General features: G+C 44.4%; 1 protein-coding gene across 3 annotated transcripts in view; it reads right to left on the reverse strand.

Moving 5' to 3' along the window:
- Positions 1 to 8,263: 8,263 nt before the first annotated feature.
- SMAD7 (SMAD family member 7) overlaps positions 8,264 to 27,103 on the reverse strand; it is a 41,766-nt gene continuing 22,926 nt past the window's right edge. For all 3 annotated transcript variants that reach the window (XM_048851129.2, XM_048851130.2, XM_048851128.2), the window contains one exon: positions 8,264 to 10,323. In XM_048851129.2, coding sequence (XP_048707086.1) covers positions 9,785 to 10,323 — 539 coding nt within the window. In that variant the 3' untranslated portion in view covers positions 8,264 to 9,784. The remainder of the gene's footprint in view (positions 10,324 to 27,103) is intronic.

Below are 27,103 nucleotides of genomic sequence, written 5' to 3' on the forward strand. Positions count from 1 at the left end.
AATTGATTTAAATTAAACTGGTGGAGATTTATTGTGTAGTTAAGCCATTAGCAAACAATTAATCATGTAAAGCAATTATTATTCTTTATTGTTTGTATTACCGTAGCGCTTAGGAGTGCTAGTCATGCAACAAGATCCCACCGTACGAGGTGCTGTACAAACAGTGCGCAATGCCTGCCCCAATGAGCATACAATGAAAGTACAGGGCGAGAGAGAATAGGTGAAGACAGATAGACCAGCTCCAGAAACAATAAGACAATATTGAATGTTGATTCATATAGGGTCTGGATTCACTATTTCTCTGCACTTTTTGGCATCATTTACTCCAGAGCACAATGAGTTTAAAATGTTTCCATGCCAAGCTGGTAGTCTTCTGCACTCACTTATGAACCAGGGTCAATATTGTCATTAAGGAGCTGTCTGATGGACACACATAATTAGAGCTGTGGACAGAGCTTTGATAGTTAACCACGAGTAGTTAGGGCCTTAGTTTCATGTCTCACAGACTTTAAGGCCAGAAGGGGAACCATCATGATCATCTAGTCTGACCTCCTTCACATTGCAGGCCACAGAACCTCACCCAACAACTCCTCTAATAGACCCCCTAACCTCTGGCTGAATTACTGAAGTCCTCAGTGTGACGTTGCACTCTCTATGATTTTATGAAAATATGCTAATGAGTGTATATATAATATAACTGCCATATGCTTCATGCAAAAGGTCTCTTGTAAGGTAGCATTACAAACCTTATAATCTACTGAGTGTGGTCATCCTGTTTGTATGTATGTATCATTCTTTTGTCTGAAACTAGAAATATGAAATATAACTCTGAGGGCCTACTGTAATTATGCAAAGTGTGGGCCATTAATGGCGGTTTGGAATCTTGATGGCTCCCATTGACCAGGACAATTGACTGTGGATGGCTCTGTTTGCAGGCAGGCCTTCCTGTGAGTCAGGCTGGGAGGAATGAGGGCTTGGGGGGTCTCACAGGACATGTGACCATGTCACCTGGTACTGAAAGCCATCTTAAACCTGGTGTTTTTCCATTTAGAAGGAGGGGTGGGGACCCAGAAAGACAAAAGATTCCCGCCTTCTGCCAAAGCTATATAAGGGGGCGGAACAGAACAAAGGGGGCTACCATCATGAGAAATCCCCTAGCTACCACCTGAGCTGGAACCAGGGCTGTACCAGGGGAAAGGATTGTGCCCAGACTAGGAAGGCGTCCAGTCTGTGATAGAAGCTTATTGAAACATCTGAGGGTGAGGTTTCATCTGTATTCAGTTTTCTTACTGTATTAGGCGTAGACTTGCGTGTTTTGCTTGGTAATTCACTTTTTTCTGTCTGTTATTACTCGGAATCACTTAAATCCTTCCTTTTGTATTCAATAAAATCACTTTTTACTTATTCATTAACCCAGAGTATGTATTAATACCTGAGGGGGCAAACAGCTGTGCATATCTCTCTAGCAGTGTCATAGAGGGCAAACAATTTATGAGTTTACCCTATATAATCTTCATACAGGGTAAAACGGATTTATTTGGGGTTTGGACCCCATTGGGAGCTGGACATCTGAGTGTTGGAGACAGGAACACTTCTTAAGCTGTTTTCAGTTAAGCCTGCAGCTTGTAGGGGGAAGTAGTTCAGACCTGGGTCTGTGGTTGTAGCTGGCAAGCATGTCTGGCACAACCGGGCAGGGCACTGAAGTCCCAAGCTGGCAGGGAAAACGGGCTTAGAGGTAGTCCCAGTACATCAGGTGGCAGTTCACAAGGGGTTTTCCAACCCGTCACACTCAGATCATGATTTAAAGACTTCAAGTTACTGAGAATTCACCATTTACACTAGTTTAAACCTGCAAGTGCCTCGTGCCCCATGCAGCAGAGGACGCAAAATTCGCCCAGGGTCTCTGCCAATCTGACCCCAGAGGGAAATTCCTTCCTGATCCAAATATGGCTATCAGTTAGACCCTGAGCATGTTGGCAAGGAGGCTCCTTGAGTGCACAATACCCCTTAGTTCTGTGGTAGACCATAAATTCGGTATTTGGCTCAGAAGAAGACACCGCCTAATGAACCACCGCCACCACTTCCTGCAGCTTCTGGCAGGAATATGGCAGACTCCCATCCCGTACCCAATCCTATTTAGCCTGAGGGAATCTGCTGGGATTGCAGCACTGGGCTTAAAACAAAGTTAAATAACAAACACTTTTTCTTCAGCCTAGCGCTACTCCTTGTGGTACATGAAACATTATTGACCCTATTCTAGTCTCAGCAGCTTGACGATGCAAGCATTTTTCACATGTGATTGGTCAGCAAAAAGTTTGAACCTACTTTATTGCGCTCTGTAATTACTGTCAGCACGCCTGAGATCTAATGTTGACTCTGACACGGAAGCCATCTGCGGCCTTGAGCGAGTTGCTTAACTTCTCTGTTTCATTTCCCCCATCTATAAAAATGGAACAGGTATCATCTACCCCACAGGCTTGTTGTGAGGCTGATTTAGTTAAAGTTCATAAAGTTTCTATAATTCTTTGCACACCTCATCCAAGGTGCTCAGGCTGCTGTACAAACATGAATAAATCAACCCGTAGCAGTGGGCGGCTTTGGTAATCCTCATTTTGCAGAAGGGAAAACTGAGGTACAGATTTTTTTTTTAAAAAGTGGCTTGTCCAAGGTCCCACAGAGCGAGAGAGTGCATCCTCTGCTTTAATCACTGGAAGAAGCGGCTTCTCTTTTTAAAAATAAAAGTATCACATAAGTGCTAAATATTCACACTGGTTGGAAATTTTCTGCTCAGCTCTGCTTCGTAGCTTTCCAGTCTCATTCAGCCTCTCCCATTGACGCTGTTCCACTATGTATAAATGAAATATTCATTGGGCCAGCGACAGCATCAGAAAGACTCCATCGCCCAGTGGTTAGGACAGTCAAGTGGGAGACATGAGATCAAATATGATGCGGTGGCCAAAAGAGCTAATGTGCTCCTCGGCAGCACAGACGGGGGACTCTCAAGTAGGAGTAGAGAGGCTATTTTGGCTGTATTTGGCACTGGTGCAACTGCTGCTGGAATATGGTGTCCAGTTCGGGTGCCCACAATTCAAGCAGGATATTGGTACTCTGGAGGGGTACAGAGCTGCACCGCAAGAATGCGTAAAGGATTAGAAAACATGCCTTATAATGATAGCCTCATGGTGCTCAGTCTATGTAGCTTAACAAAGAGAAGGTTAAGGGGTGACTTGATTACAGTCTATAAGTAGCTACATGATTGTAGAGCAATGTATAAAGTGATGCCAGGGCTGGAAGTTGAAGCTTGACAAATTCAGTGGAAATAAAGCATAAAATGTTAATTGGGAGAAGTAATTAATCCTTGGAACAATTTACCAAGGTTTCGTGGTGGATTCACCATCACTGACGATTTTAAAATCAAGATTGCATGTTTTGCCAAAAGATCTGCCCTAGGAATTATTTTGAGGCAGTTCTGTGGCCTGTGTATACAGGTCAGCCTTGATGAGCACAGGTGTCCCCTCTGCCCTTGGAATCCGTGAATATATGAATCACTGCTCCATGTCAGGCAGAGAGAGGATTTAGACATGGATCGCCCACATCCTGTCTGTTTGCTCTGTGTGTGGGGTGTGTGTGTGTGTGTGTGTTGCTCACCTCCTTCTGCAGCAGTGGTTTGTGTGAGGCTCGTTCTTTTAGCAAGACAGGTGAACACCAAGCTTGACACGTAGGCCAGCGACGACTTTCAGTTGCAAGGCAAAGGCTAAATCTACACTACCGCTTATATCGGCACATGTTGTGTCACTCGGGGGTGTAACTAAGGCCCCTCCCCCCCACCGAGTGACGTAAGTTACACCAAACTAAACACTGGTGTGGACAGCGCTATGTTGGTGGGAGAGCGTCTCCCGCCGACATCGCTACCGCCGCTCGCAATTGAGTCGACGGGTGAGCCCGCGGCACTAACAATGCTACAGCGGGGGCTCTGCGTGGGTAGAGTGGCCGTGGTGTACACTCTGCAGCGTAGCCATAGCCTCAGGTGTGATCTAGGCACTGAACACTGGGACTGACACGTCTGTTCACATGCTCACTGGCAGATTTTGGGGGGGGGAGGTGGGAAGGGCCTTTATCAGTGGAGACTTAGTTGCTGAGGGATTTTAAGCCCCTATGGGCTTAGGCAGCAGCTGAGCACGGTTTCTGAGGAGACAAATGTTGGACTTGCCTAAAGTGGCAGTTAGGAGCCTAAATACCTTTGTGGATCTAGCCCCCATATGAATTTCTTAGGCAGATACGTTTGAACCTCGAGCAAAAACCAGCATTCTCAGCTAGACTGGCCATTGGGCCATGCAAAAGCTGTGACATGATAATTGAATATTTCACATCGGCTGGCAGAGAATACTAAGAAAACAAACTGAATTATGGTGTCGATGAAGTTTCCACAACATTTGACCTCTAAGGGCTTGTCTACACTACCAGCTGGATCGGCGGGCAGCAATCGATCGGGGTGGGGGGGGAATGGAGGTCGATTTATCACGTCTAGTATAGACGTGATAAATAGACTGCTGGGCGCTCTCCCATCGACTCTGGTACTCCAGCAGAACGAGGAGCGCAAGCGGAGTCGACGGGAGAGCATCAGCTGTCAACTTACCGCAGTGAAGACACCGCTGTGAGTAGATCTAAGTACGTCGACTTCAGCTACGCTATTCACGTAGCTGAAGTTGTGCATTTTAGATCGACCTGCGCAGTAGTGTAGACTACTTACCTACATGCTTCCAGCTTCCATCCAGGACACATTACACAAACCATTGTCTACAGCCAAGCCCTAAGATACAACCAAATTTGCTCCAATCCCTCAGACAGAGACAAACACCTACAAGATCTTTATCAAGCATGCTTAACACTACACTGTCCACCTGGGGAAGTGAGGAAACAGATTGACAGAGCGAGACAGGTACCCAGAAATCACCTACTACAGGACAGGCACACAAAGAAAATAACAGACCACCACTGGCCATCATGTACAGCCCCCAGCTAAAACCTCTCCAACACATCAGCAACGATCTACAACCTATCCTGGAAAATGATCCCTCACTATCCCAGACCTTGGGAGGAAGGCCAGTCCTTGCTTACAGACAGCCCACCAACCTGAAGCAAATACTCACCAGCAACTACACACCACACCACAGAAACACTAACCCAGGAACCAATCCTTGTAGCAAACCTTGTTGCCTCCTCTGTCCTCATATCTACTCTAGCGACACCGTCAGAGGACCCAACCACATCAGCAGAGGCTCATTCACCTGCACATCTACTAATGTTATACATACCATCATGTGCCAGCAATGCCCCTCTGCCATGTACATTGGCCAAAATGGACAGTCCCTACATAAAAGAATAAATGCCCACAAATTGACCATCAGGAATGGTAACATACAAAAGCCAGTAGGAGAACACTTCAATCTTCCTGGACATTCTATAACAGATTTGAAAGTAGCTATACTTAAACAGAAAAACTTCAGAAACAGACTTCAAAGAGAAACAGCAGAACTAAAATTCATTTGCAAATTTAACACCATTAATTTGGGCTTGAATAGGGACTGGGAGTGGCTTGCTCATTAAAGAAGCAGCTTTGCCTCTCCTGGAATTGACACTTCCTCATCTAGTATTGGGAGTGGACTACACCCTGATCGAATTGGCCCTGTCAACACTGGGTCTCCACTTGCGAGGCAACTCCCGTCTCTTCATGTGTCACTATATTTCTGTCTGCATCTGTAATTTTCACTCCATGAAGAAGTGGGGTTTTTACCCATGAAAGCTTATGCTCAAATAAATCTGTTAGTCTGCATCCACAAAAACAACAAGGAGTCCAGTGGCACCTTAAAGACTAACACGGCTACCCCCGATACTTGACACTAACACCCTGTTTAAAGAGGAAAGGCTGGTAATGGGATGCTGAGCCTTTTACCTTTTGGTCTCCAGTTCAAACCTAACTCCTGACAGAAAGTTGACGGTCTGATGGCCAGGGTGAAATGTGCCCAAGTGAGGTCGTGGTCCGTGCCTAGTGAAATACGTATTTGGTTTGTATTCCCCAGCGGGTTCAGTCATGAGCAGTTTCCCCATCATGCTGGATGCTGTTCAAACATATAGGACAACACAGTCCCTGGCTTAAAGCACTTCTCCTAGCCTAGGCATTTATAAACTGTGTCACCAAAAACACCATCACAACCGGCATCCCTGTCCAGGGCTGAGTCATTGAAAAGGCTGGGAACGGAAAGGGCCTAGAGACTGAGTATCACCTCACCCAGGGATGGTGGCAAGGAGAAAGCCACCCTGCGACCTTTAGCACAATCCATACAGTGCCTTCAATTTAACCCCCAGCTTGTCCTCCCTTCTCTTCCCACACCCAAGTGACATAACATCCCCTCCCCCCTCAAATGATTCAATACCCTCTCAGTACGCCTGTCCTCTTGTTGAAAGCCTGAAAGTGCCCTAATGCCGGACCCAATACCCCATCTCCGCTGGCAATTCTGTCCAGGCCTACTCCCATTCCATTAGCCTGAATGCCCTCTGAGCCACAGGCTGAGTTGGGAACTGGCAGAAAGAGATTAGTCAGTATATAGCTAAGGGTAGCAGAGACGGTTTCTAGCAGCAGGGAGATGGGTGAGTCACCCACCAGCCAAGGAGCTCAATGTGTTTCCCATTTGCCCTAAACCCATCTTGGTGACAAGATATGGTTCACCTGCCTCCCAAGTTCTTAGAACATGCAGTGTCCAGCTGCCATTCACTGGAAACTGGCCAGTATCCCAAGGTTTGCCTCAGTTTTGCCAACCTCACTGCCCTGGCACATCGCAGTCAAACGCAACTCAGCCCTTCTTCCCGGAGGTACTCAGGCTGAGTTATTATGCAAGCTATTGTGTGTGGCTCTCTCAGCAGACCCCTTAAAAAGGGAACGGCCTGCCTGCTTAGCGTGACACTTTAACATTGTGCACGATAGTAGCCAGCATTCCAGTGTCTTTGACTAAAATTTCCCATCCCCTTTGCGGTCCAGTGTTCTCTGTGCTAGCTGGTGACTTCCCTCCATCCCAGAGGGGGATGCATTTTCATGGTACCATAGCTAGCTAGTGTGAAAGACTTCATGATAAAAGGTGTATTTACTAAACAATTGGCCCTGGAATTTTTGTCTCCACTTTTACACTTAAAAGTTTGTAATCTCCCCCTTCCCCCGGCACTAACTTCTTCCCTGCACTCCTGTTGTAAAGCTTATAGCTTGTCTCATTGCTAAAACCTAGGGCCTGGATACAATAATCTAGTTACTGAACACTAGCCTTATGTACTTGCAATACGAAGCACTCTGACACCTACTGTAATGCCATGCTTCAAGCGGTATCCCTTTGCTCCTTAGTTAACTGGCTAATCGTACAGCATACCGGTCCGCCTGATTTTCAATGGGAATTGCACCATGCAATGGAGGGCAGACTGGGGCATGTTTTTTCTCCCAGTAATGGCTGACACGTTTCCAAGTTGTGACCACTGCGAGAAGCGCATGGGGCAGTGCTTATGGCACTTGGGAGACCAGATTCAAGACCCTTGCTCTGCTATAGCCTTCCTGGGTGTCTGAGGGCATGTCCTCTGGGCCTCAGGTCCCCCTTTGTAAACTGGGGATGACAGCATCGTCTACCTCACACTGGTGTTTTGAGGATAAATATATGAACGAGCATGAGGTGCTCAGAAACTACAGTATTTGGGGAGGGGCACATATGCCCACTGTGGTGGGAAAGAGGCAGAGTTCCTGAGCTCTGCAAGGCTGGACTTGGGGTGGAGCCAGTTGTCCCCTAGCCTTGCCCTACTCCCCTCTTCTCCCCAGCCGGGTCATGGGCTTTGCCTCCCATTCTGTCCAGATTCTGCTCCCACTCACTGGGAAGCAGAGTGGGGGAGTAGCAACAACCTGCAGCAGCTGAGGCCAGCGTTGGAAGAAATCCAGCATGTGCTGGCATCACTGAAGGTCGGATTAAGTGACTTGTACAAAATCACACACAAAGTTTTCAGATGAGCCAGGAATTGATGTCACATCTCCTGAGTCCCAACCTCCTGCCGACCCTCCTTCCAAAACCTGACTTGAGCAGCGCCCATATTGTGAGAGTTGTCTCCCTTAGTTAAATAGCAATGTCTGCTAGATCCCATAGCTGGGTACTTAGACCCAGCTCCAGGTAGGCTGTTTTCCCCCCCCATCTACCCCACCCCCACCCATAAAAGAGTCACTCTGCACAATGTCAGCTCAAGTGTACATTTTTATTTTTTAATGGAACATAAACTCCTTTAGAAAAAACATTCATCTGGATGATAACACCCATAGAAAAAAACACCAATCTCGTGTTTTTTTTTTTAAATTTGGCATTTGTTATTTGCATTTATATTAAAGCAAAGTGCATCTTTCTTATTTTTCTCGTTTATACACATTGCACAATACATAAATAATGATGCTTATAAAACGTCTTTATATTTACAAGTAATAATATATTTATATATAACATAAAATACATTTTTTCTTTAATAAATCTCAAGGTTTTTTTTTTAAGGAGTCCTTTTTTTTTCCATTTTCTTTTGTTTTATTTCCAAAGCACTACAATGCTAAAGTTCCAATGAGAATGCTTCTCTTGTTCATTTAAACCTTTATATTTAGAAAAATAGCTTATGTTAAGGTCTAAACATGCTCATTGAGCTAAGAACAGTGTAAAAGTATCATACTAGTGTATGAATTCAAGAAGAAATGAAAGAGCGACTGCATTTCCGGATACGACTGGTATCGCTCTAACCTGATCAAGGCAGGTTATGATGGACCAAAGATCATGAATACATTTTTCCCCCAGTTTTTGTTGTTGTTTGTTTGCTTGCTTTTTGTAGGTTTCTGTTTTCTCACCAAGGTTGCATCTCAGCTCAAATTGAAAAGCATGGGCCATGCATGTTTTTTTTTCCTCATAGTATCAATAAAACAATAAAAGCACTCAAAGTGTGGGCATGTGTCTTCCAAAACCCATGCTTCCACCATGGACTGTTGGCATAACAGTGACAAGACGTGATCTTTAAATAAAGCAACAAGCATACATGAAAAAAGATGAAAAAAACAAACAAAAGAGGAGCAAGGAACTGAACGATAGAGTTTCACTTTGCTGCATTGGCTCCTGATGCCTCCTGGGTGCACCGGCACATACATTTGTTCTGTGTCAGGGACAATGCAGGGTGGTCGCCGGGGGGGAGGAACTTGGTTTACCATCACAGGAGTGAAGATGCTGCACTTTGACAAGTAGCAGCGGGAATGTGCCACCGCTGTAGGCAGAAGCTACAGCAAGATGGCCCTGTGTGTGCGAGCACTCCGCATGACAAGGGGGACGACGAGACATCTGGCAGCAGAAGACCTCCGGTGTGCCAAAAACACGTATAAACCCTTTTTATGAGGGAGCTGTAACAAACAGCATGTGACTGAATTCCACCAATCGCTGAGGGTAACAATTTCAGTGGCATTAAATGATTATTTTATGTAATCCCCTCCCACATCTTCTCTTCCCCCTTCTGAGTTATTGGTCATTCACACATTAAAAATATATATATATATTTATCAAAATACCAAGGCAAAAATCTTTCCATAAGCTATTTCTCAAAACAGGGGAGGGGAAAAAAACAACACAAAACACCAAACAAACAAACAAACAAACAAAAAAGTTTGCATGAAAAGCAAGCACTCAGAAGGAAATATTAGCAGCAAAGTAGTTATAATGTCATGAGTCCACTCTGTCTCAAGTCATCGGTTATTAAAAATAACCTCCAACCAGCATGGGCAACTGCTGATAAACTGTCTTGTGTAGCACTGGCCCCAGCCTTTCACAAAGCTGATCTGAACAGTAAATCCGGTCCATGGCTGCTGCATGAACTCATGGTCGTTAGGTCTCTGTAAGCTGTATGCCTTCTCATAGTCAAAAGCCTTGATGGAAAATCCTGGGAAAACTTTGTGAACCAGCAACGTCCTGGAGTCGGGGTTGTCCAGTGTGGCCGACTTGATAAAGATAGGGTAACTACTGCGGTTGTATACCCACACGCCGTCCACTTCCTTAGTCAGCTGGATGCCATAGCCAATTTTGCTGCGGACTTTCTGCACCAGCTGGCTTTTGTTGTCTGAATTGAGCTGTCCGAGGCAGAAGCCGTTCCCCTGAGGTAGATCATAGAAGATATCCAGGGAGGGCTCTTGGACAGAATACAGCCGGCCCACACGCGTTTTCTCTTCCCAGTATGCCACCACGCACCAGTGTGACCGATCCCCCGGCCCCTGAAGAACTTGGGAATCTACAGCGAGAAAGAGGGGAAAAAAAGAGAGAGATTTATTACAACAGAGATAAATAACATAACCTTATAAATCCTGAGCTCTGAAAGATCACCCTCTTCCCATAGTTCTGACAGCGCATTTCAAAGACCTGTGATTATTATCGTTATCCCTAGGCAAGACCAGAGCCTAAGTCCCATTGTCAAAAGGATGTAGGCCCAGATTCTCAGAGCTATTTAGGCACCAGGGAAGTGAGGCACCTAAATACCTTTGAGGATTTTGCCTTAGGATTCTATATCATAGGACTATTAGGCTCCTAAGTCACTCAGGTGCTTTTGAAAATTTTATTCTAAATGATTTTGCCTCAAAGTCACACAGTGAACTTTTGGGAAAGCCAGGAACAGAACCTGACTCCCAGCTCTACTCTCAAGTCTCTTTGGGGCAGATTTTCAAAGGGATTTAGGCACTTTGTGCAGATGAAAAACTGGCCTTTTGACCATAAAAAGAGATCGAGAGCTACACCCAGATTTTGTACCAATATGACTATCTTTGGTGCAATTTTTTACTGAAACAGTTATAACAGTAGAAATTGGACACAGTTATAACACTATGAAGGTTCCTTACACTGATATACCTTATTACACTTTCTGAACAGGAATAAACTACATTGGTATTAAGTCCCTTTATATCAGTGTTACTGCATCTACATGAGTGGACTGTATCTCTTCAACTATGCTGATATAGTTTAAAGTGGCACAACTTTCGTGTGTAGACAGGCCCGTGGAAAGAGAGGCCTAACTTAGTGGTTTAAGTACAGGGATGGGAGCCAATTAACTCTTGCCTTTCTAATCTGTGCTCCAATTCCCATGTCCTCTGCAGCCTTGTTAGTAGCTGGTCTTTTCTGCCTCCGTTTCCTCAGCTCTAAAACAAGGGTGAGAATATTTGAATATTCTGGGGTGTTGTAAGCAGTTGTTAGCTGATGTCCATGGGTCTGTCTTCACTGCAGCTACCCCAGACTCTTACTAAGGTGCTGCCCCATATCCCCTGCCGTTCCATCCACACACACAAAAATCTCTCACCCAAGTGCAGTGCTACCTTATACTACCCCGGCTAATGCTAGAATGAGGCTTTCACTTGGGCTGATAACTCGCCCACTTTGCAGTGAGGACACAGGCTAAACCTCTCAAGTGCTGACAGTCCTCCAATGCCTTCCCACAATTCCCCCCATGAGCTCAGAAGGTCAGACAACTTCTCCCACAGCTCACTGGGAAAGAATCACAGAGCGTCTCGATTAACTGCGGCACAGAGAAGCATGGGATGTTCCCCCAGATATCCTAGCGAGACGTGCCGGTGAGTGCAGCACCAGTGAGGACACGGTAACTCGGGGATGACACTGCAGGCATCTAGGCCAGGCTACCCGGAGTGCTCAGATCCCACTGCCTATTACCTGAGTTAACTCTGCAGTGAAGACATACTCTGTGAAATGCTCTGGAAGATGAAAACTGATAAGCACTGTACCTATAGTAATTGATTTCTTCCCCACCCTCAAACCCTCGTTGCAGCTAATCAATTTAAGCAACAGTAAATCAATGTGGATAACATCATGCTGGAGCTGCTCACCAGCCACAGAGATTTTTTTCTATGTGAAGTGTGGGTAAGCCAGGATGAGGGCTAAGGTACCCACAGCCTGACAGACTCCATAGATCACTTCGCTTTCAAAGGCTGTAAGCCTAGACAAGCTTTGTTCATATATAATTTTTCTCCCCAAAAGGGGAGCCATAAAAGGCAAGTTAAACATTGCTCAACAGGAATGGAGGGCACAACAGATCATCTGCTATAATTTACAGAGCCTATTTACGCCTATAGCTGGAACCCTGGTAATAAATGCTACGATTCAGACGTCAGATGAACTATAAATCTGACTGAACTGCAGTTAGACTGTGGTTTGTGGTGGCAGGGTGGAGACCGGAAGTCTTGCATTTGTTAACAAAAAAGAAAAAAAGAAAAGAAAAAAAGAAAAAAAAAAGTCAGTTCTTTTAGCCCTTCCCTCCTCTTTCAGTTGTATCTATCCCTCCTGCTAGCCGCTAAGCCACAGTTGCTGCTACTGGGGTTGAGATGGGATGAGAGGACCGAAAAGGAAGGGGAAATGGGGGGTATCTTATGACACTCATAACAGCACTAGCTATGTCCATCAGCTCTGTGCTTCTTCACTAATATCTTTCCAGCTTTTATAGACATGTTAAGAGCTGGGACCTATTAATCTCTAATATTTTGTTTAAACAAAAACAAACAAACAAAAACCAAGTTCAGAGCTGAAAGTAAGAAAGTAATATCCCTTTCCCAAAATAAATCTACACACACACACACACACACACACACACACACACACACACACACACACACACACACACAAATGAGCAGGTAAACATCTCTTACAAACAACATAAGAACAACATAAGAATGGCCATACGGGTCTAACCAAAGGTCCATCTAGCCCAGTATCCTGTCTACCAACAGTGGCCAATGCCAGCTGCCCCAGAGGGAATGAACAGAACAGGTAATTATCAAGTGATCCATCCCCTGTCACCCATTCCCGGCTTCTGGCAAACAGAGGCTAGGGACACCATCCCTGCCCACCCTGGCTGAGACATTGATGGACCTATCCTCCATGAATTTATCTAGTTCTTTTCTGAACTCTCTTACAATCTTGGACTTCACAACATCCTCTGGCAAAGAGTTCCACAGGTTGACTGCGCATTGTGTGAAGAAATACTTCCTTTTGGTTTGTTTTAAACCCGCTGCCCATGAATTTCATTTGGTGACCCCTAGTTCTTGTGTTATGAGGAATAAATACCACTTCCTTATTTATTCTCTTAAAACTACATCTCCTAAACCCATTCCACTGCTAGCGATACAATGCCTGATAGTTCTTCCCAATAAACCTGCGTAGCACCTTAATATAGCACAATAAAATCCTGAAGAAAGAATGACAGAAGGAGAGTATAGTGGCTAAATTAGCCCGTCCAACTGCTGTATTTTCTCTGCTTTTTACTGACTATTAATATGCCTGTTTCCCCAACAGAGGCATTTTCAAGTCTTTGGATTCCGTTTAGAGTACAGTACTGTGCTTTTAAAAAATAAATCCAGCCACACACTTTTAATTTCCTCACTTCTATGCCAGCGAGGAAAATATTTCTCCAGTTGCTGGAAGCAGCTACTAAAAATGGGCCCAACTGCACATGTTTGGATACTAGAAAGGTAAGGTGTTGTCAACCTACTCACCAAAAACATGACTGGGGGGAGGACTGGCACTGTTGGTGCAATGCACTTATGGGGCTATGTAAAAGGGAAACAGCCTTGCAAGTCTGCAGGCTTCACTCTGCCTACTTTTAGGTGTGCCCCGATAGGTCTTTCAACCTCCCCCCTTTGGTGCCTCACAATACTTTGTTTCATATAACTCTATCCACTGAAACCTGGCACCAAATAAGCAGCAAGCAGGGGGGAAAAGAGCTGAGTGAAAGAAGGGGCGGGGGAAGAGGAGGTCGTAGTGGGGTTGGGAAGAACTGAGCCTGGTATCAAATTACCTTTACCCTAACCTTCTGCAACTACCTCAGCGTATGCACTTGGGGGTATGCGCTAATGAGTCTGTGAAAGTCACACTAGACTACTGTCCTGTGTGAAGAGACAGGAAAAGCAGTCGCTCCCCACGAAGACAAAATTAAAGGGGGGAACAGGAAATTGCGAGGGAGGAGTAAAAAGAACCAGGAAACGTATCTGGGTAGAAGGCCCTTACACCCTATTGCGTGAAAGAAAATCCCTCAGCCTGCGTTCTTCCCTTTCATCTTCCCAGCCCGCCAGTCCACCCAGCAATTTTCAGACAGACGTCAGTGAAAGAAGTTTTCAGATTATGTTAATTGCCTAGCCCAGATAAATTGCAAACTGTGTGTGTGTCTCTCTCTCCCTCCCCTCTGCACAGCCCTTAAAGCTAAATCTCATTGCACAGACAGGATGTAGAGTTCTCTTTCCACAGACTCCCTAGATCCTGCTCTTCTTTTTACAACAACACCTTGCAGTGTGCCTTAAGGGCCAGATCCTACCATCCCTACCCAGGTTGCAGGAATTTCGCCTGAGTAAAGACAGTAGATTAGGGTAATCACAGAACAGTTCACGGAATTTGCGCATATCTGAAAGTAACTTGGTTTAAGAGCAGATTCTGATCACTGAAATTGATTCTGTTGTAAAACCATGTTAGATCAGAATTAGATCCCATGGATTTAACTCCAGATTTATACTGGTGTAACAGAGATGAGAATCCAGCCTAATACACACTTCAGAGCACTTTTTTTTTTTAATTATTATTTTTGTGTGTGTATACTTTTTTTAAAAAAAAGATATTTTAACTGTTTTTTTTAAAGAGTCAGGAAAGCAAAGCTATGTTGTAAAAAAAAACTCCAAACCTTAACTTGCCAGATACATGGAGCTCACAATTTTTGTTTTACTCCAGTTAAGGAGATTTTGGAACAATAAGCATTGAACATGCTGAATCTCACTGAAATTCCTTTACGTTTTTATTTTTTTTAACATAAAAAAATCATCCCTTTCAGGAAGAGGGGGAAAAAAGGGCTATTTCACCTCATGTTTGCACTTGCATTAGTGAAGACCACTTAACAAGTAGCTCATTGCCGCTTACAAAGAGTTATTTAATTGCCAGCGCATAAAAAAAGAGCTGCCCTGGCTATGAATGAACAGCCTTTTATAGAAGACTGGAAGTTCATGAATGAATACCACTAGGCTTTTCAATGACATGGGGTGACCAGACCTCAAGGACAAGCTTTCGGTAATCAGGATTTTTTTTTTTAAATGAGTTAGTGCCAAAACACAGTATAAACATGTCAAAGTGTCTTCCGTTTGAGGGACTACACTGTTGACGGGATGTCTATCCCTGAAGCTATGAGAATATATAGGTAGTGCTCAGATAAACAGGATGAGTCCTTGCTGCTGGGCAAGTTACCAAATCACCAAAGATGCTCTTTCACAATTACGCTGTATGTAGCCGTGGGCTGATTTTTCGTCCCTTCCCCAAACTCTCTTGGGACTGCTGCTAAAAGGTAGTGTTTCTTGTTAGAAACCTAGGTATGTCCTTTGGGTGGTGTGGCCAACAAACGAGTGCGAAGGGGAGGGGGGAGAAAAGAGCAGATTATGTGGAGAAGCTCACCAAAGGTTTTCACAGAAAGCTTCATTTATTCTTTGCATTGTGGCAGTGCCCAGGGGCCCCCCTGTGGAAGGTGCTGTACAAAGATATAATGAAGAGATGGTCCCTTCCCCAAAGTGCCTGCAATCTATTACTGGGCACTTACCCGCTAAGGATCTCAAAGGCAGGTCAGTATAATTATCTCCATTATTACAGATGGGAAAACAGAGGCACAGGTTCGCCCCAGGCCGTGCATAAACAGAATCCAGATCTGCTGTGACCCACAGTCCAGAGTTCTATCTGATAGACCGTGCAGCCTCACTACAGATGGCCCTGACAAAACCTTAGAACTGAACCTCCCAAATGGCCCATAGGGGGCCAGGTATGCAAAGGGCTCCGCTTCGCTTCCCCTGAAGCATCAAAATAAGTAGCCAGTTTTCACAAGGAAGTACAGTAGGCTGGGAGCTGAGTTCTTTTGAAACATTCCCACCTCTATGATGGGCCAAAGCAAAGCCCTGGTACCCAAACACTCCCCGCTTCCCACAACCTGTTGGAATCTAGAACCGGGCCTTCCAGCTGTTACAGACTTGGCAAGCATTGTTACACGACGCAACCAATTAACTTCCCCCCCTCCCCTCAAGTGTGCTCTGTGCATCAACTGATTACCGGAGTTAGCTCCATTTGAGTGGTGCCATACACAATGGCTGAGAGATACTTTGGGGTCCTTGTTCAGAGTTAAAAGCTCTAGATTGCAAGCTCCTCAGAGCTGGAAACATCCCTTCCTGAATGTCAGGGGAGCTACCAGCACATTGTGGATGTTACCATAATCCAATAATTAATAATGGAAACACAACATTATTATTTTGGTATTAAGCACCCTTCAATTTTCTGCTGTCACTGATTACTATGATCTGTATCACAGCGTGCCCAGGGGCCCAATCAGGATCCAGGGCAACAGAGTACAAAACACAGTCTCTGCCCAGAGGTGCTTACTCCCTACACTTATGTATATTAATCATTATTACTAGCTTTTACATAGCAGCTTTCAGCGTAGGATCTCCCCAAGCATGTCCCATCTTTACAGATGGGGAAACCGAGGCACAGAATAATTAGGGCCACATTCTTCAACAGTGGCCACTGATTTTGTGCTGAGGTTCCCAGAGAAAAGATACTCACAGCTAAAGGCAAGTGGCCACTCTTGAAAATGTAGGACTCTGTGAGTTACCTAAGGCTGCCTGATGAATTTCAATGGCAGAGTTGAGAACAGAAGCTAACCCTGAGGATATCCAGTCCAGCTCGCAATCCCTGGTTAACCACAACTAATACTGACACTGTATTTTCTAAAAACCGCACACACGTTATTAGCCACCGTGCGACTTCAATAATGTTCCATAAAGATTTTGTGTTTTAAAAAACGTTCTTCAACTTTACACCAGAACAGATTTACACGTTGCTTATTTCTGAGCTTTCAGAGGGGATGTCCCTTAAATGCAAGCAAAAGGAATGGGGGAGACAACTCTAGACAAATACATTGCTTCAGCCAAACCTGGGACACAGAGCCGAGCTAAAATTTACAAGATTTTTTACCTCCTTGTATTCCCCCTCACAATCCCTGTTGTCTGTCCTTGCACATACTCAAATCCATGGCTTCTTTAGCCACCACTATAAAAGCTATGCTTGAGAATATCCGTAGGCCCAGATCCACAAAGGTATTTAGGCTCCTAATTTCCATAAGTTAGGGGCATAAATATCTTTGTGGTATATGGGCCTTAGTGGTACACAAGGTTTATAAAAGTTCAATCTGACTCTCCTTTTGGAAGGTGGAATTCAACTCACTTTCTGTGAAGGTATTGGATCTAGAGAGGAAAGCCAAAAGATCTGAAAAGAAAACCAGGAATGACAGTCAAGAGAAATTAAAAGCTGTTGAAACCCAAGGAGGTTGGTGTGAAGATGCAAGTGGGAGTCTTAAATCAAGACATATGCGCCATACACGTGAGTTCATGCCATATGGAGGATTTTTCTCTATAGAATGGTGTCCTCTGCACACTATCAATGCAAGTGGGGCCTGAAGATATTTGGGATTGCTGTGACCCCAGCCACTGATGGTGTGACCCCAACTGCCCGTAGTTTGGGCACTGCTTCACTAGAACGTCGCTCTAAGATCAATAACATGCTTGTGTTGGGTTTTCCCAGGATTCTAAAGGGGAGGACTGACATAAAAATCACTGATTTTTAGAACTGATGGGGAAATCTGGAGGGTTTCCCCCCTTAAAAAAACAAGAAAAACGAAGAGCTTCCATTTAAATTTTTCTCCAAATTTGGGGGTTTTGTTGAAAAACAGGGTTTTGAATTTTTTTTTTGACTAAAGTGTACTTGCATTTGCTTTTTTTTTTTTTTTTTTTTTTAAATTTCTGGGGATTGTAATCCCGCCCATATATAGCTAAACCTTGTTGTATCCTAATAAGAAAATTGCATCTGTGCTCTCAACAAGGGCTAGAACATTGTCTATAGCAGTGGCAGCGAGCCTCTGAGCACAGGTCAACAGACTTGGTCTTGTGCTAGAGCCTTAAAAAAGCTGTGTGGACATTGCTGCTCAGGCTAGAGCTCAGGGTCTGGAGCCCACCCCCACCCCCCTAAGCTTTCGTGCCCAAGCTACAACTGAAAAGCACTGTCCACACAACTATTATAAGCCCAGTAGCACAAGCTCTGCAAACCCATGTCTGTGGATCCAGGCTCAGAGGCTGGCTGTGCAGACATAACCACGCACGATCCTTTTTCTTTGGGTAAGTAACTGCGTTTGGATTCAGAAAAGTTCAGTTCAGTTCCCAGCTCTGACACAGACTTCCTGTGTGACCTTGGGCAAGTCATTTATTCTTTCTGTGCCTCAGTGTAAAATGTGGAGAATGCTATTTCCTTCCCCACGCCTGAGTTTGACTTTAAACTCTTCAGTTCAGGAATCAGGACTTGCCAGTGCTAGGCTCCTGGGCACTCTAGGCAATGCAAACAAACTAACAGTTTATTTTTCTTAACATATTTTGTTTGCAGGGAAACACAGAGGTAACCTCTCTTTGTTTGGACACAAGGTTGATATATTTCCTCATACACAGGAATGAAATAGGAAATGTATACTCTCTCTGAGTGGAAATTCTGTCTTTAGATTTTAAGGCCTCATTTTTGTTACCATGCAAAGTTCACAAAGATGGTGGGAAAATACCTATTTTTTTAATTATTACTTTGACAAGGGTAATGTTTCTCGCTAGTCAGTTCACTTCTGTAGAAAACAGTGAGTCTCGCAGAGGACCCGCTCTCTTAGCTCCCTACTCCCTTTATTTGATTGCCTGAATTTATTTTAAAATTGTAAGATTTTTTGTAATAATACCTCCTGCCAGAAATTAGCAGTTTGAATTTGTTTGTGATCAAGTTTTAAATTGACCTTAGTTGGCTCTTTTCACTGGGCTGTTTGCATTAAATTCTTTATTATATTTCCAGTTATAGAACGATTTTTCACAATATTTAGATTTCTTAGTTTTTTAACAATCGATATGTGACCCTAAAGTTTTCCTTGAAGCCCTTCTAGATTTTCAAGGCTTCAGGTGCTTTTATTCCTTCCCCTCTCCATGATACCGTGGTTGGATTTTATACTAAATGTGTGCCAAATTTAATACACTTTATTGAACAATGTACCCTGAAATGATAAATAAAAAGTTGATGAGGAAGAGCTGCTAGTTTCCCAGTACCTCGATCAGAGTCACTGGTGCTGAGTTTACTGGCCATCACATATACACTGATGCTACCCCCGTACTTAAGAAACGGAAAGGTTAACTTCTCTGCTACAGACTTTAAATCAGTAGCAAATTTGGGCCAAGAACCCAGAAGTCCTGACTCCCAGCCCCCACCTATAAACACTATATCAGGGGTCTTTAACCTGGGAGCCACAAACAAGTTTCAGGGGCCTTGCCTTTCTTTCTGGCTATATGGGAGCCAGCCCCAAGACTTTCCGTTGTAACACATTAAACAATGCTCCCTCCCATATCTGTCTTTCTCCCTTCCAGCACACGGAGAGCAAATACAAGGTTAAAAAAAATTGTCTGGACTAGTGTAAGCACAATGTGTTGCCCTGCCAGGGGGTCCAAGATTAAGATGAAGCTCAGTCTGCTCCTCCCCAGGCTGGAAGCATCTTGTCATTCTCAAGTAATCCCCTTCGGCTGACCCTGGAGTAGCATTCATGAACTCTACACCATGACCAGCTTTTCCTGGCCAGACAGACAGACCAGCTCAACAGACAGCCGTGAAGGGCAGCATAAAAAAGGATGAGTTCCCAGCAGATCTCTCCCCACCCAAAGAAGAGTGCCCAGTGCGACGTCAATCTTTCTGAAAGTGCTCCATGTTCTCAGGGACGTGCCGGTTCAGCTTTCACAAGACAGTCCATGCTGCAGTCATGTCAAAGGGAGGGTCGCTCCAATTCACTGAAATCAGCCTATTCTAAAGTATCCCACTTTCTCATAGAGAGACTTTTAAATAGAATGTCCCCAAGGTTTGATTTTTAAACCATTATAAGGTTTGCTCTTAATGGTCAACAGCCTTTCGCACAACCCAGGGAAAAGAGTGTGCTTGTGTGCTCCAAGAGAAGTGCATGGCAGTGATGGAACATGCAGCAGAAAGCGCAAATAACCATAAACAAACCAGTGAAGCTGCCTATACACACAGTGCTGGCTAATGTACCAAGTTACCTTGGGTAAAAAAGAGCATTTCTGTTCCTTTCTGATCTTTCTAGTAATTTTGGGGGTGGAGGGATGAGTTACTTGTAAAAACAGGAGGCAGAAAATGTTCCCATGTAAATGATTTTCAGGTTAACCGTGTTGGTATTAAGCATCTGATTCGTACAGCAATGGCAAAATCAAAGAATCCAAATTCTGCCTTTTGAATGGTGCATTGGTGCCCCCCCCCAATGACTTTAGTGGAGGCTCCAAGAGAAGAGTTTACTCTCAAAGGCTTCCTACCCCCATGCATTGTACACCCAATTATACCCAAGGGCAGTGTGGACAGCTGTAACTCTTGATGGCACAGGTCATTTCTGAAAGGCTAATTTAGGAGAGTATGACATGTTAAACTCCTGTTGTTGCTGCTGCTGTGGTTTTCACAGACAATAATAAACCCAACCCAATCTTGATATGTACATAAGCTCCCAAAGTGTAGTGATCGCCAGCCCCCAATAGGGCAGCATCATGGAAACTGAATCACTTGAACAATAGACTCTAAAGGGGCTGCTACAGTCTGTCGTGTCAACACGTATTTAGGGAGCCCTTAATCTGTGGATTATTGACACGATAGACCATAACATCTCTTTAGGAGCCATTACAATCTATTGTGTCAATAAATACTTATGGAGTCCTTAATCCGCGGATTGACAGGCTAGACCGTAAATGTGTGTCTATGTCTAATTAGGCAGCTCTTATTACTCAGCATATACAGTAACTCTGCAAGCTAAAGAGCCTCAGGAATTTCTTCTTATTTAACAAGATGCCCATCTGCCCAGACAAATATATCTCTGCTCCCTTTCATACTCAGGGAAAATAAAATGGAAATCCCCTCCACCCCAATCTATGCGGTTTTTTTAACTTAAAATCTTTTAGTGTGTAAAAAACCTTTTGTTCTCCTATTAAAACACTACGCCTGAAATTCCTACTCAAGCAAAACTCCCATTTTGATTTCAGTCAGAGTTTTGTCTGAGGAAGGACTATAGGATTTTGCCCTCAGGATGTGAAGCTTTTATGACAGTTTGTTTCCAGAGATGGGGCCAAGCTGTTAAGTCTAGATTCAGCTCTGAACTTTTAAAGTTTAATGAGGATGTTCAGATTAAGATTTTGGGTCAAGCCATTATGGAGTAAGGGGTCAGGCACCAAGTGCAGATCTGGAGACAAACTTCCCAAATCAGAGCTGTGATCCTGGTTCATGCCCTGGATAATCATTACCAGGTCTGTGCAAAACTTCCACAACAAAACTAAGTGAAATTTGCCTGGTGTAGAAGATGCAAACCTGAAACTTGCCCAAACACTGTTCTAATGGTCACCAAGGCTGGCAAACCTTATGGTGAAACCTCAACCAAGTTTTGGTAGGAGCCAGTGTGACTTGTGACTTCTGAGATATGATTACAGGTGGAAGGTATCTGAAACTCTGTGGTGTCCCCCCAGCGTTTCACCCTCAAACATAGTGGTTTAGGCTGAGTTTCCCTCTTTGAGTCTTTGGCTTTCATTCAAATGCAAAAACTCAATGGGTTAATTCAAGTGTGGGGCTGGGTGGACACTGATCCAAACAAACAAACAAACAAAATCCCAAAAGGATCCTGTAAGCCCCTAGGGCTGAGGTCATTGAGTTCTTCAGAGTTTTAGCTAAAGGCCCCAGACAGCAGACACTCAGACTGGAAACACTGAGACATCCTGAACTGTAACAGTGTCACCACATGGGCCAGCTCTCTTTGAATGCTACTGACTTCAGCAGCGGAACTGGGCCCCAGAAGTGTGTCTTCAACACAGGAAATTAAAGCCTGAAAAATGTAGGACGATTAAAAAAGCCGAACACACACATTATGGGTCAAACGCTGCCCTACATTCTCAATGCCAGCCTTTTAATATACTTTTTAAATATACAAATTAAAGAGAGGGGAGGGAAGTGGCAGGGGACGAGAAGAGACAAGAGCAGAACTGAAACTGAAATCTGCAGGGTTCTCTCACTCTGCCAGACAAAAAATTTGATTCATAAATGTACAACTAGTCTTTGCTACTGTCTGATGATGATGATTAATCAATTACTAGTGCTAAAAATTACCCAAGAAGAGAAGAACTCTTTTATGCCCAGTTAAATTTTCTTTAAAAGCCAGCAAGGCAGCAGCCACCAGTCCTTGTAAGAGTGTGTTTGGAGCTAGAAGAAAAACACACACCCACCAAAAATGCCTGTCTGCCTGTCTCCAGTGGTTAGAAAGGAGCCAGCTGACTCCAGCTTCCTCTGTCCCAGGCTTTGGGCCTCATCAGCCATGTAAATTATAGAGTACTGTGCTGTCTGAAGGCCGAATTTCGACTTAACTCAGAGAAAAGCCTTAGAGGAAGGGTGGGGATCCTGGAGTCAGCCAAATCCATTCATAATATTTACAGTAAATGGGCCTCTTTGCTGTTGTTTAGCATATACCATCAGCTTAATTATTTTTTAAGTTTTAATTTCAAGAACTTTCTTTACTTGTCTCTTTTTTCTAACCCATAAAGATGCAGGAAACTTTTTCTTTCCAAATGTTTTATTTTAACTCCAGAGGGAAGCAAGGGTGGGAATCTTACTCCCCCCCCAAAACAGGAATGAACCCTATGTTTGGAAAAGAAAAACAAATGTGGAGGGGGCTGTCAGTGGTGGTGAGAGAGAGAACTCCTTTAATAAAGGCTTTTAAAAATATCTGATAGGATTTCAGACAACAGAAAAGAAGCTCCTACCATACACTTTGCTTCTGTCCTGTACCGCAGTGGTTTTCAAACTGTGGTCCGCCTACGGCTGGGGGCTTGCAAACTACGTCTAAATTTCCAAAGGGGTCCACAAATGAAAAAAAAGCTGAAAACCACCACTGCATAGGCTTTTACGTCACACTGTTGACTAGCTGAGCGGACAAACAATAAGGGCTAGAGGGGATGCGCACACCAAGGTCCTGTTAGTATCATTCTGCTACATCTGAATGGGAAAGCCATGCAGCAAAAACTATTTTAGCTGTAGCAAATTTTCTTATTTCATACCGTCAAAGAAATAGTATAAATGACACGCTCGCTTTTCTCCAGTGTCATTGGTTCAACTTTCCATGAAGTGCTCTTGCTCCAAACTATTTGATCCATATCTTTGTAAAGTGACACACTTATCAACTTCAGGATATATATATATATATATATATATATATATATATATATATATATATATATATATATTTATGCATCCAATGAAGTGAGCTGTAGCTCACGAAAGTTTATGCTCAAATAAATTGGTTAGTCTCTAAGGTGCCACAAGTCCTCCTTTTCTTTTTGCGAATACAGACTAACACGGCTGCTACTCTGAAACCTGTCATAATGTACATGTAGCACCAGATTCTGCCACCCTTTCTCACAGTGAGTGGGTACCTTGCACTATAAGGAGCCTCATGCAAGGAAAGGAGACTTGACTTAGGGCTACGGTCTTTTTGCTGGCATTGCTATGTTGGTCAGTGGTGTGATGAGGTGTGTCCTGTGACGGCTTTTGGGGATGGGGGCATGGGGAGGGGCACTAGAATAAGCCTGGAAAAGCTCAGTTTTGCTGGTATAAGCTGCATACACACTAAGGGTATGTCTACACTACCTGCCGGATTGGTGGACAATGATCCATCGAGTGGGGGGGGGGGGGGTCGATTTATTGCGTCTAGTCTACACGCGATAAATCGATCCCCGAGCGCTCTCCCATCGACTCCTGTGCTCCACCGCCGCGAGACGCGCAGACAGAGTCGACGGGGGAGTGGCAGCAGTCGACTCACTGTAGTGAAGACACCGCGGTGAGTAGATCTAAGTACGTCGACTTCAGCTACGTTATTCACGTAGCTGAAGTTGCGTAACTCAGATTGATATCCCCCCTAGTGTAGACCAGGGCTAGAAGCGCTTTGCTGGTACAATGCTCCAGTTTTGCCGTCCAAGCAAAGTACTCCTAGGGTAGACCTGGCTTGAGTAAGTGGCAGCGCTTAATCTTGGACTGCAATAACAAAACCCTCCCAAGTTATTCTGAAGACCGGTTCTCTCATCTCCAGCCCCATCTCTCTTAGTCTCTGCTTCTCCCCACAAGATCTTTCTGTTTCTCCCACATAAGTCAACCCCTCTCTCTCCCCTCTCCATGTCCCTCAAATTTTGCATTTACACTGCTCCCATGTGGTGTCTTTTCACGTAATTCACTATAAATCCTTCAAAATTTGTTTTGGACATGTGATTTTATTCTGGTAAGAACAATAATCTTCCTGCCCACAGATCCCATCCCACACTGTGTAGCCTGAAACCCTCACCCCTGCCCCAGGGTTTTCAGATACCATGTACAACCTGGGATTGTCTTGTTTTAAGGAGAATCAGCAAGATTTCAGTGGTTTCCTTTGACAAGCCGGGAACCTGAGCCAGCACGAGAGTGCTGCTGTTGCACGGCCAAGCTAGTCACTCAGTTCCATGACCCAAGAGGGGAAAGCACAGGTTAGCACAGGGGCCGGCAACCTTTGAGAAGTGGCGTGCCAAGTCTTCATTAATTTAAGGTTTTGCGTGCCAGGAATAAATTTTACATTTACAGGGGCCCCCTGACGGAACCCCAGACCGACAGCAGGCTGAGCAGTGCCGGCGGCCAGGACCCCGGCTGATGGAAACCCAGACCGGCAACGTGGGTGGCAGACGGAACCCCAGACCGGCAGCGCGCTGAGTCGCTCAACTCATCCTACCCATGGATAGGTTCCATCCATCCAGGCCGGCAGCAGGCTGAGCAGGGCCAGCGGCCAGGACCCCGGCTGGCAGCAGAGTGCCACTAAAATCAGCTTGCATGCCACCTTTGGCACGCGTGCCGCAGGTTGCCGACCCCTGGGTTAGCGACTCATTTGCATGGTCAGTCCATGTCTCTTGAAACACATCCTTTTTCTACCTATCTCCAACCCCTACTTGAGCCTAAACTATTAAGAGCACGGAGCAGGCATAGATGGGACTGGGGACTTCCTATCATTCACCAAAGAGAACCACGCCTGCAACTGATCTTGCCAAAACATATTTCCCTGTGTATACTTACTCCCGAGTATATTCCCCAATAGGTTTTATCTTCCTTTTCAATCATACCTATGTAATTCAAGAATAACCCCATCAAAGCCAATGGAGGTAGCCTGGCATAAAACCAGGGTAAGCAAACTTTATGCCTAAGGACTTCCAGAATGAAAGTCTTCCTGGAGTAGGACTTGCAGGATGAAGACTGTAAACCTTTTCCAGCAAATAAAAATCAAATCAAATCCAAGAAAGAGTCCAACAATAAAACCCAGGTCACACCGCTGTAGCCCGGTCACCTACTCATTCTGCAGGAAGTTTGCTCTCCTATTGCACCATGGAGAAAGGAGAGACAGGGGCTCAGCAAAAGTTGTAGCTTTGAACATTTTTTTTCTTTCCAGTGACAACATGCAGCTATGTGGGTTACACGTTAACAGGCTCATAAAGGACTTAATAAAAAAAATCAATGCATAGGAGGAGCCTAGTATTTCCAAATTGATATTTAATACACAGATATGTATTACAGTTTTTTTCCTAAATGCTAAATGCATTCCATACACACACACAATTGCTGAGTCGAATTTTAATAATGAAAAAAAATTTAAAAACCCACTCTCTGCAGCACACTGACCTACAGTTCTCCCCAAAGTTATTACAAGACCAAAAACAGGCATTTACCAAAAAAAAAAAAAGGTCCACCCTTGCTTAAAACACTATTTTTCTAGAGAGTAAGGAAATGTTTCTTATATGGATATAAGATGTGGAAAAATACAGTTAGAAACAAAAGTTCTTTTCATTCCCTCATGCCCTAATCCCCCCACCCCTTCCATAACAATTATGAAAACTGTTTAGATGGGATGGCATTTTGAACATTTACTGCATTCCAGCCAATAAATTCCATTCCCGGATCTGATGGAAAAATCACCCCCCTTCCCCACCCCTCCCCTCGCTTTCATTCTTTCTGTCTTTCTTTACAACCTAATACCCTGTCGACTCAGGGCCAGGGCCTACTTAGGGGGAAAAACAACACCAAGCGCCAGACTGGAGACAGCATGCAGACTGAAAAAGTTAATCATTACTTCTGTCTGCCTTCATAATCTAATCACTTCTATTCCAAAGCGCATGCAGCAAAGCTCTCTCTCACACACATCCACCCGCATTCAGGCCCACAAAATACGTTCGGGTGATCTGTTCCACCCACACCACCCCCTCCTGTGTCGTCCTGTCCACCCCACTCTCCAAATGCAACCCTGGTAACTCCAGATTAAGAATGAAAGCTAATAGCCAAAAGCAACAGTGAAGCACATTTCAAAATGTTCAGACTAGAGTCACAAGCAAGAAGCTGCTTATCTGTCCCCTCCCCTCCACATCCCACTCCACCCCACCACTTCCCACCTTACTCTCTGGATTAATACGACTTAACAATTATACAGTGCATTACATTAATTAACTAATTAATTCTCCAAACATTCCTGCGAAATGGGTAAGTGCTAGGATCCACATTTTACAGATGTGGGAACTGAGCCAGACAGTGCTTTAAGTGATTTGCCCTAGGCTACACAGTGAGTCAGTGGCAGCACCTGAGTCAGGACTCAGGAGTTCCTGGCTCTCAATCCTATTTAAACTCCATTTCTAATTCAGTTAGGGCACCCAGTTACAGCACGGTTGTCCCTGACCTAGTTACCACATGATTAAAAGTTGCAATTTAGACAAAACCTAACCGTGTCTCGACAACTAGGCTGAACCCAGAGGCACTCCAAGACTTCAGCCTGGTTCTGGGGACACAGCTGGGTGATACCTAGCTTATAACTTTTAACCATGCTGTAACTAGGTCAGAGGACA

Source organism: Caretta caretta, chromosome 5 (assembly GCF_965140235.1).
Source record: "Caretta caretta isolate rCarCar2 chromosome 5, rCarCar1.hap1, whole genome shotgun sequence".
NCBI classification, from domain to species: Eukaryota; Metazoa; Chordata; order Testudines; family Cheloniidae; genus Caretta; species Caretta caretta.